Source organism: Alosa pseudoharengus, unplaced genomic scaffold, assembly GCF_046254945.1.
Source record: "Alosa pseudoharengus isolate Yale_2024_CS ecotype anadromous, Long Island Sound unplaced genomic scaffold, YU_APseudo_1.1 YU_APseudo_1.1_scf_8, whole genome shotgun sequence".
NCBI lineage: Eukaryota > Metazoa > Chordata > Actinopteri > Clupeiformes > Clupeidae > Alosa > Alosa pseudoharengus.
The window spans coordinates 22,091,877-22,103,373 of record NW_027468870.1 but is presented as its reverse complement, the minus strand read 5'-3'; the positions used below and the strand labels follow the sequence as shown (position 1 = coordinate 22,103,373).

General features: G+C 43.6%; 1 protein-coding gene across 3 annotated transcripts in view; it reads left to right on the top strand.

Moving 5' to 3' along the window:
• The first annotated feature begins 82 nt into the window (after positions 1–82).
• smarca1 (SNF2 related chromatin remodeling ATPase 1) overlaps positions 83–11,497 on the top strand; it is a 27,121-nt gene continuing 15,706 nt past the window's right edge. For 2 of the 3 annotated variants that reach the window (XM_076273615.1, XM_076273614.1), the window contains exons 1-12: positions 83–190; positions 976–1,059; positions 2,253–2,419; positions 2,825–2,925; positions 3,297–3,397; positions 3,674–3,853; positions 4,001–4,156; positions 5,369–5,500; positions 5,900–5,968; positions 6,179–6,288; positions 8,874–9,100; positions 11,220–11,341. In XM_076273615.1, coding sequence (XP_076129730.1) covers positions 134–190; positions 976–1,059; positions 2,253–2,419; positions 2,825–2,925; positions 3,297–3,397; positions 3,674–3,853; positions 4,001–4,156; positions 5,369–5,500; positions 5,900–5,968; positions 6,179–6,288; positions 8,874–9,100; positions 11,220–11,341 — 1,506 coding nt within the window. In that variant the 5' untranslated portion in view covers positions 83–133. The remainder of the gene's footprint in view (positions 191–975; positions 1,060–2,252; positions 2,420–2,824; positions 2,926–3,296; positions 3,398–3,673; positions 3,854–4,000; positions 4,157–5,368; positions 5,501–5,899; positions 5,969–6,178; positions 6,289–8,873; positions 9,101–11,219; positions 11,342–11,497) is intronic. The other variant, XM_076273616.1, reaches the window with a different exon arrangement.

Sequence of the window (11,497 nt, the reverse complement as noted above, 5' to 3'; positions counted from 1 at the left end):
GGATTGTCACTTTTATGAAGGGGGCGTGTGCCAGGAATGTGCTGTCTGATAATGACGTAGACGCTTATTTTGCCATGTATAACTTACTGTCTGATAAAAGATAATTCAGGATAACAACCTGTGTATTGGCGTAATGTCTGACGAAGAGGTACCCTCCACTTCCCGCGATGCCAAGCAGGAGTCGGAGGAGGTAAGGGGAAATGAGCATGCGTTTTTCTGCTTTTTACATGGAAAAAAACACCGTGCAGAAGTTTGCTGCTTTTCAGCAAACGGAGAGAATATGGCGGGAAGGCGGAGAGCACAACTGTACAGCTGCAGATGTTGAACGAAGCACTAGCGTCATGTTGTTTATGAAGACACTCTGAAGTGCTCGCGCACGCAGTGACGACTCTTGTGGCAGCAACAGGAACGGCATTATCATGTTATTATCATGTGGTGTGAACACACGAGTGTGTCGAACTTGCAACTGTGTCAGTCAGATCTGATCTGTATGCCACTGCAATAACGGTAGCCTGGGTACTCTGAGCTACCACACAACCACCACACGCCGTCGTTCGTACGTCAGTGGTAGTTCTGTCAAAGGCAAGCTCTCCCATTGCTTGTTGCTGGTTCGATAGAGCCCTCTCTGGTTGGTTCTTTGGCCAGCAACAGCACAGTGATATGCCTAGACAAAATAATCACATTTCTATTCAACGAGTAGAATTACTGCTCACACTGCGACACTAGTGTTTTGCTGTTTACTTTCATTAAAGTGAACTTGAACACGTGACACATGGTTGAGTGTTTAGTCATGGCGTCATGCCAAGACTGAAACAAGTTACACATGGCCATACACAAACTCAAAACAAACAGGAGACAATCACGCAATTGGTGGAATAAAACGATAGGTGTAGCCCAATAGTGTAATGTATATTAGCATATTAAACAGGTGGCATGAATCTCTGTGAATTTCGGTGTGAATTTGTGTCTGCCCAGAACGAGCCACCCTTTCATCTGAAGCCCCCACCCAAAGCAGCCGCGAAAGAGGGCACCGTCGACCCGGAGTATGAAGAGAAGAGGGTGAGCGACAAGTTCTCTTATAACTAACTATCTCTGCATAACTAAAGGCCCAGACAGCCGCAGTGCATGCATGATGCACATGGGTGCATTTGACAAAATCATACAGCTGTTAAAGGTTTTGTAAATTGTAAACTTTGTATTTGCACAGGGAAGTGGTTCAAATAATAGGGTATGTGAATATATAGCATGGGGCCAACATTCACTTGAACCCTGCTTCATAAAACTAATACAAACCATGTAATAATCCTGTCATGCCCGATGTCATATGCTGTTTTAAATAGTTATAATAACAGACAGTGTCCAGGGATATAACTGTTTTATGTCACCATAAGTGGTACTTGTCATGACTTTATGATGCTGTGACAACTTAATAGGCTGTTGTGACGTAAAAAATGAGTGTTGTCTTGATAGTTAATGGTATTGTCAATGTCAAATCAATGGATACCTACTGTCATGATGTCTGTGACATCTGCCATAACATATCTGTGACATAACTATATTTGTCTTTTGAATCAAGATTTACATTAAAGCTGCAGTTGGCAAGATTTTTTTGATCATATTCACTGAAACCGACACTATGCTCCGACAGAACAACATAAATCAGCCGGTTTTAGAAAAAAAACCTCTACCTCCACCTAGAGCCTATTTGTTTTGCAAAAATCCACAGCTTCCGGTTCTTCTGGTCCAATCAGAGCAGGGCTGTGTGAGATCTGACTTTCAATCACAGTCTGGTGCAGTCTGTTGTGCACTGACAAGCACGTTCTCGATGAGAGGGTGCTCGGTGGTAGTGGGGGAGAGGCATGAGAGTTGTAAACATTCAATTTTTTTTTAAAATTTGTCAAACTTGCCAACTGCAGCTTTAAGAATTCTAAGCAATTTTCATTGGGGGATTTCTATTAAAAGATATCTTACTGGTTAACATTGTCAGTATTTAGTTCCAGTTACTGTTAGATGATAGATATGTAACAGATTATCAGAGACATATATTGTTTCTACCTGAAATCACCTGTGTTAATTGCAAAGGTAGGAACAATATATGGTAGGACTTTTACTTCTGAAGCTGGACATTTGCATCTCTGCAGATTATAATACTGTTATTAAGTGTAGTGTAGGGGTACTAATGAAATCGGTACACACAATAATTACTTACGTTAAATGAAGTATATTATGTGTTTACTAACACAATCCTTCAGAGAACGGACCGAGCGAACCGCTTCGAGTTCCTGCTGAAGCAGACGGAGCTCTTTGCTCACTTCATCCAGCCGGCCTCGCAGAAATCCCCCACCTCGCCCCTGAAGGTGCGCGTGGGGAGACCCCGCATCAAGCAGGACGAGAAGCAGAACCTCCTGTCGGTGGGCGAGTGAGTTAGAGCCGTTAGCCTTTGGGTCTCACCAAGGTGTATGTATGGCCCATGTGAGGATGGTGGTCGGTCGGTCGCTGCTGATGTTGGCCAGCGCACGATTACTGTATCTTCCCCACGTATTAACCAAGGCAAAATTTCTTCAGCTATAAGGTTAATACACAGGGGTGGGCTATACATGGGAATGCATTTTTTTTTTTCATTCTTTATGATTAAATAATGAGCTGATTCTGATTCATTGACCTATTGGGCACTGTGGTTAATACACAGTGCAGGTAATACAGTACATAGGTTTTTTTTATTTATTATTATTTGCATGAAACACTGTCCTGCGGTTTATACACAATGCAGCTAATACACCAGAAATGACTGTACTAACTAATGTGTGTCTGCCTGTGCCTGAAGCAACCGCCACCGTCGCACTGAACAGGAGGAGGATGAAGAGCTCCTATCAGAGAGTCGCAAGGCTGCAAACGTGCTTGTGCGCTTCGAGGAGTCCCCCTCATGTACGTGGTGACCCTCTTTCTTCTGTGGGCTTGTAATAGGATTATGAAATAGATTTACAAATTAAGTAACATGTTATTAATTTTTATTTATTTGTTATTTAAAATGTAAATATACTGGTAAATAGTTTTAGGAAGATTTTTTTTACAAGGTCATCTTTATAGTAAATAGTTATGACAGAATATGAATAAGTTATATGTTTATTTTGTCTTTAAGAAGCTTCAAAAAGAGCAAGTTTATATAGTGACTATGTAGCCAAGCTGATAAGCAAGTCATTGCTAACACCAATCTTTAATGTTTACTGACAATCACACCTTTCTTTTGCACACCTTTGCATTTGTGTGTACGTGTGTGTTTTTGCATAAACAAATAGATGTGAAGAATGGCACTTTGAGAGACTACCAAATACGAGGCCTGAACTGGATGATCTCTCTCTATGAGAATGGAATCAATGGTATCCTGGCTGATGAGATGGTAACTGAGCTGTTTATATCGACTTCTTTATCCTCTCTGTACAATTTAGGATCCACTTTGAGCACCGAACCCCCCTACAAGCGTAGCAAAATCAGTTTCTGTTAGAGGGTGACAATGCCATTGAAAAGTTCTTAATTGTTTTTAAATTCTTTGATTTAATCATGATCCAATCATCAATGTTAAGTGGAATTGTTAGGTCCCCCTAATCCTTGATTTGCAGCATATGTGTCTATTGTTGCCTATAGGTTTGATGTGTATTGTGCTTTTGGTCAACAGGGTTTGGGGAAGACTTTGCAGACCATAGCCTTGCTGGGCTACCTGAAACACTATCGCAACATCCCCGGTCCCCACATGGTGTTGGTGCCCAAGTCCACCCTGCACAACTGGATGAACGAGTTCAAGCGCTGGGTCCCCACTCTGAAAGCTGTCTGCCTCATTGGAGACAAAGATGCGAGGGTAAAAAACTCGGCCCTGCCTCCCCACCCCTCTGTCTGTCACGCAGTCTTTCCCATCGCGTGCTTGTCAGGTCCAACTGGTGAGACTTGGTTCCCTGTGTGTGCTGTGTGTGTGCTGTGTGTGTGCTGTGTGTGTGTGTGTGTCCAGGCGGCGTTCATCCGTGACGTGATGATGCCGGGTGAGTGGGACGTGTGCGTGACCTCCTACGAGATGGTCATCAGAGAGAAGTCCGTCTTCAAGAAGTTCAACTGGAGATACCTGGTCATCGATGAGGCACATAGGATAAAGAATGAGAAGTCTAAAGTGGGTGAATTGTTATAGACATTTTAATGAACAAACAAACAGAAACAGGAAGTATGTAACATAACATAATATTATAACATAATATTGTTGTGTCTTTCTTTCTCTCTATCTCTTGATGTGTGGTTTGGTTTGCTTGAAGTGCAGTAAGAACTATTATTGTTAATAGTTAAAACACAGTGAATTTGTTATTCTGATATTTTTTTGTGTAGTTTAACCATAGAGTTTATAAAAATAAGTAATTTTGGCAATTAACATATCATTGTTGTATCAGCATATGGGAACATTTTTGGGAATGTTTTTTTAACACCCCCACCCACCCGACAAGTCATGAGAGCCAATCCACACCGCCAGACCCACAAAAATATGCCTATATAACGATGGAATCCATACCATTGAATTAGACATAATGTTTCTTTATCTGATAGACACCGGCACAAAAAGAGTAAGGGATGATCCACACACCAGGTAGCTCCCATTCACAGTTTTTTTATTTTATTTGGTTTGTGACGTTGGGAGCCATGCGGCTCTTTCTTAGACTTACCTGGGGAAAAACTGCAGAGACTTGAATGGAAGCTACCTGGTGTGCGGATCATTCCTTATTCTCGTTGGATACTCTTGTACTGGAACCTGCACCCATCCACTGTTGGCCTGGGATGTGTGCCGCCTTCTCCTTCTTTACAGACACTGGCACAAACATCAAGGATTTGCACTGTAGGCTACAACAAAGCGAGTTGTATTATTTTGTTTGCCCAAAAAGTTTGCATAACAGATTGTTGTGAAAGCTGAATATAGTGTTCTTTATTGTTGAAATGCAGAAACAATAGTGACTCTTTATTTAAGACTCTCTTTCTCTCTCTCCCTCTCTCTTTCTTTCTTTCATTCACAGACACATTCTCGCTCTCCCGTCTTAATCCAAAACCATAACATCTGTTAACTATAAACCCTAAAGCTACAGTTTGTACTGTTTTTTTGTAGAACTGTTTGTGCCTGTAGAGCTCTATTCTGTTATACCCATGCATCACTACACCACAGCGTTCATTCCTTTATGCTAACATGCTGTTGTCCTACAGATCTATAATTTGATGCTCCAAAACAATTTTGAATATATTGTAATTGAAGCAATTGTCCCTCCAGCCCAACAGTTGTGTGGACTTAGGCCACATAGCTTATTTAAAAAATGTTTTGTGTGTGTGTGATTATATTTCTTATTAGCTGTCAGAGATTGTGCGTGAGTTCAAGACAACCAATCGGCTTCTTTTGACTGGTACGCCCCTTCAGAACAACCTCCATGAGCTCTGGTCTCTGCTTAACTTCCTCCTCCCAGATGTCTTCAACTCTGCTAATGTGAGTCTCACACACACACACACACACACACACACACATACACTAAATGCTACACTAAACAAGTCATGGAAGGATTGCTGCCCTATCCTGAAATCAGTCTGATCATTTTGACTGTCATCTTTGATTAGCTCAGTCAGGAACGTGGGGTTCAGTAAGCTCTGCACTCCATAAACTATTAGTGTGTGTGTGTGTGTGTGTGTGTGTGTGTGTGTGTGTGTGTGTGTGTGTGTATGTTCTGTGTGTGCATGTTCTTTTGTGTATGTGTGTTGTGCTCTTGATTGAAAGGAGAAAACAGCAGGAGGTGATTTTTAGTTGTTCAAAGATGCGAGATGCTGCTTTCACTTATCTCTCATACTCTCACTCCCTCTTTCTCTTGTTCTGTCTCTTTATACTTCTCAGGACTTCGACTCGTGGTTTGACACTAATAACTGTCTCGGTGATCAGAAGCTGGTGGAGAGACTGCATGCAGTAAGTGTTACATAAACACTCCTCTTCACTTCTCTCTGCCTCCCTGCAGACATGGGATCATGAGATGAAAACAAACAAACACACACACACACACACGCACACACACACACAAACACATATGCACACACACACACAAACACACACATCATACCACACACACACACACCATATCATACACACACACTCACACTGTTGGGTTTTTGTGGGTAGGTTCTGAGGCCGTTTCTTTTGAGGAGGATCAAAGCGGACGTGGAGAAAAGTCTCCCGCCTAAGACGGAGGTAAAGATCTACCTGGGACTCAGCAAAATGCAGCGCGAGTGGTACGTACCCCAACGGCACCCCTGATACCCCAAAACCTCTCCCAAGTGCCACAAACCCGTCCATTATTCATAACTTATACCACTGCTTGGTTGAATTTATGCTATGATGTACTCTTTAGTAAGTAAGTAAAACAGTGATTTCACAAAGCTAAGGATCAACAGAATCTTGGGATAGGCTAACTTGGCAACGAGAGAGATGGAACTAACAACTGGCCTTTGGCCATAACAACCATCTATTTAAATGAGTCGATGTGTGACAGAAAGTACTAGTTCATTTCCCATCTCTGAACTCACACTATACTGACTTTGCACTCATTCACTCCTCAGCACTCATGACCCCCCCCCCCCACACACACACACACACACACCTACAAGACTTTTAGCACTTTTACATCCCTCTCCCTATGCTACAGACCTTTTATTTATTTTCTTATTTCATCACACGTCAAAACACACACACACACACACACACACACACACACACACACACACACACACACACACACACACACACACACACACACACACACACACACACACACACACACACACACACACACACATCTGACTTTCTCCAACTTTTGCACATCTCCATAGAACTTTTTATTTATTATTTTTGATTTCTCCTCCATCTACCCATGTCCTTGATTGCCTAGCCTTTCGGCCCCCCCTCCACCCCACCCCCATCCCCAACACACACAAAAAAAACACACACACTTACATCATCACTGTCATCACCTCACATACATACAGCACACTGCTTGCTACAGTAAGCCTCCTCTACATACTTGCTGCACACTGCCCCCCCCCCTCCCTACATACACAGCACATTGTCTTCAGGATCTTCTCCAACACACATCCTCTACATACTTACAGCACACTGCCCCCACCTACCCACACACACACTACACACACACACACACAGTCACTGCTCCACTCCCCTCCCGCCCACACACACATCTTCACTGTCATCAGTCACATACATCATACATACAGTACTCTGCTTGCAATAGTAAGTCCCTTCACCATACTTGCAGTATACTGCCCCCCCCCCCTCTCCCCTACATACACAGCACATTATTTCATCAGGAAGCTTCTCCAACACACATCCCCAACATACACTGCCCCCCCCTCCAATTAGAGTTTAGATTCTCTGCCCGAGCCCGAACTTGACCCGACCCGACCCGACCCTCGGGCCGGGTCGGGCCGATATTTCCAGCCACTATCCTCGGGCCGGGCCGGGTCCTTGATCAAGCTTGCTTTTTTTTTCTTTCTAATCATTAAAAGCTATGCCATAGTCAGACTCAGAAATATTTTATATTTATCAAAGTAGGCCTAAGTAACAAGTGTATACAAAGTTATACAAGTTAGGCTCAGAGTTACAAAATGTCAATTGTAATGTCATCTGCGCAACACGTGTCATGCGCAGCTTCTCCACTCGCACACATCACACCGGGCCTGCTGTGCTGTATTGTGTAGCTTAAGTGCAAACTGAAGCTTGAAGATGTAAAGAAAAAAAATGAAAACAGGAGAAATAACTTCGAGGAAGTTTGGAGAAAAGTCGGAGGTATGCATTTGTCAGGTATGCTTTGTTGCGTGCATTAAGTGCGCACGATGTTCACCTATGACAGCAAAAATACTTTAAGATGAACATGAAGCAGGCTTGCCATGGCAGAAATAATGATAGCCAGCCTTCAATGTCCTCTTTTGTCATCTCAATGTCCTCTAAATGGATTTCTGTAGCTCAAACAGCTCGGAATTGTAGTTGAGAACGTCAGTTATAATGGCCCACGTATTTAAAAAATGTCGGGTTTAAATCGGGCTCGGGCTCATAATTACAGTTAACGTGTCGGGCCGGGTCGGGCTCGGGCACAATGTGCACGGGCTCGGGTAGGGTCGGGCTTGATTTTTTGGGCCCGATCTAAGCTCTACCTCCAATACACAGCACATTGTCTCATGAGGAAGCTTCTCCAACACACATATTGCACACTGCCCTCTCCCCACATACACAGCACACTATCCCATCTCCCCTGTCATCCCCCCAACACACACACCAAGACCCCTGGCAGTTGGGTTAGCCCCTTGAGCCGTGGATCTGCCCAAGGTTTCTTCCTTGGTAAGGGAGTTTTTCCTTGCCCCTGTTGCTCTTGGGTGCTCCTTGTTGGTGCCCCCCCAATCCCAATCCTCCCCCACCTTTCTTATGCAGCCCTTGCCACTTAATCTACTAAACCCCTCTTCTACTGCACTTTTTACCCCCCCATAAATGCACAAATAGGCTGACACCAGACATAATTTCACTGCATTTCTTACTTCCAGTAACTATATGCATGTGACAATAAACTTCCTTGTATCCTTGTATCCTTGTATCCTTGTAATTGATTACACAACGTTGGGTATCAGAAAAATAATGCGCTTCGAGGTGTAATGGCCACTTTGCCTTGCATTATGGCTGCATTACCACCTCAAATGTGCATTATTTTTTTCTGATAGCCGAACACTATATCGTCCATTATCACTTACTTGGAATGGTGTTCCTGGACTGTGCTTACACACCACCTGGTGTGGAAATGCCCCCTCTCTCCCAGGTACACACGCATTCTCATGAAGGACATCGACATCCTGAACTCGGCTGGCAAGATGGACAAGATGCGTCTGCTTAACATCCTCATGCAGCTGCGCAAGTGCTGCAACCACCCTTACCTGTTCGACGGGGCCGAGCCGGGACCCCCCTACACCACGGACACCCACCTGGTCACCAACAGCGGCAAAATGGTGGCCCTCGACAAGCTGCTGCCCAAAGTGAAGGAGCAAGGTAGGTTGGACTCACAGGAATGCTCATCCTCTTAACAGACATGGAAAAATCTGGCCACAGGATGAGAAAAGTCCTAACATCGGCGCTGACCGTTTTTGTCCGTAGTGCTCAGCGACCAATCAAAACATTGTAATCTAGCAACAATAAACACTTGACTGAAGCGCTTTGAAAATGAGGTTGAGGACGCTGTCAGCACAAAAAATGCAATTGGTGGACACAGGCCCTAAAGCACTCTGCTTTTGACGTCTGATTACATTAGATTCCAATCTTTTCAGTACCAGCGTCAAACTTTGCTGCCGTTGCCGTGTCGTATACGATTTAGTTTTATTTTTGTCTGCGCCGCTCAATAAAATCCATTGTTTATAAAATTTCGGCTTTGACGTGCAGTGCACTTATGTCAGTGCCTATGTGCGGCGCCGTAATGCTAAATAGAATCAACTGGATTAGTGAGTGGTTGGAAGAAAGAATACTACCCCCTCACACTTACTCCTTCACCCTACATTCAAATGTTGGGACGCTCAATGCAGACTTTTAAGATTGTAAGCTGGAATGAACTTTGTATTTGATGACATAGTCTCAGGTATTACAGCCTAAGGTAGCAGAGCCTGCTCTTTTAAGTACTCCTAGGTATTCACACCGCAGAGTGCAGACACCTTCACCGTGTCTTTTATCCTCTAATGCTTGCTGACCTCCGTGACCTGGGTTGAGTGTGCTTTGGATGAGTGCGGTGTTGTACAGAAATGTACATGCTCTTGAGAAGACCAAGGAAGCGTGACTGTGCACTTCAAACAGGCACAGAGCACATCAGTGGGATCATCTTCAGGCTGATGCTCTGCACTGTTGTGAAGAGGCGTGCGTGGGAATCATTACAGTGGTTTAGGGAGGCTGTCTTCAGAGTGAGTCTTTCGCAGTGTTTCTTTCTATTCCCATCGCGTTATTATGCCTCCGGCCAGGGATAGCCGTGGCTAGAGGCATTATGTTTTCGGGTTGTCCGTCCGTCTACATCCGTACATCTGTCCATCTCATGAACGCAATATGTCAACAACACCTTGAGGCACGTGCTTCAAATTTAGTACGAATGTTTATGTGGACTCTTAAGATGAACTGATTTGTTTTGGAGGTCAAACTTCCTCCAATGGTCACTGTGACTACATGTATGTCTCATTCTCGTGAATATGATATCTCAAAAATACCTCAAGGTACTTTCTTCAAATTTGGTCTAAAAGATCAACTGGTTAGATTTTGGAGGTCAAATGGTCAAGTTGAAGGTCACTTGAAAGTCCCAGTCTTGTGAACGCCATATCTCAAGAATGCCTTGAGGCACGTGCTTCAAATTTACTATGAGACATCTTTATGTAAAGCACATTGAATTACGTAAGGGATAATGTATAGAACGCCGGTCATTATTGGGAGAAAATAACTCCCGACAGGGCGAACCGGACCCTGACGCGCAGCGGAGGGGTCTTGTTCCGCCCTGAAGGGACTTATACACGGCTACTTGCCAAAACAAAATAATAAACTCCCCACGATATGACTTTAGGAAAAATCCAACCTTTAAGGACACCAATTTTCTTTGTGAATGAATAATGTATTGTGAATAAATAAATGTTCTTCCTTAAAATACAGGTGCTCATAAGTATACATACCCCTATGTTATATTCCCATAGAGGCAGGCAGATTTTTATTTTTAAAGGACAGTTATTTCATGGATCCAGGATATGCATCCTGATAAAGTTCCCCTGGCCTTTGGAATTAAAATAGCCCCACATCATCGCATACCCTTCACCATGCCTAGAGATTGGCATGGTTTTATTTCAGTTAGCCTATTAGCTGGTTGGATTTGCATTGAGCTCAATGCAAACTAAAATAAAACCATGCCAGTCTCTAGATATGGTGAAGGGCAGAGTTGTATCTGAAACCCACACCTACAACTCTACTATGTATTACATGCCTTGCCACACAAATGTATGTCAACCAGAAATTCATGGCAGTGTGGAGGCATACCTCAGCAACACGGCGATTCTAGTTTCCCTTTGTTCTTTCTTACAGTACTTTCTTTCTTTCTTTCTTTCTTTCTCTATCTTTTTCTATCTCTTCCTGTCTCTCTCTTTCTGTGTAGGATCCCGAGTGCTGATTTTCAGTCAGATGACGCGTGTCCTTGACATCCTGGAGGACTACTGCATGTGGAGGGGACACGAGTACTGCAGACTGGATGGAAACACTCCCCACGAAGCCAGAGAGGTAGGAGAGAAAACTCACACACACACACACACACACACACACACACACACACACACACACACATACATACACACGTACACACACACGTTCACATATGCGCACATACGCGCGCAGACACAGACAAACCATGTAATAATATGTTAATTACATGGCAGC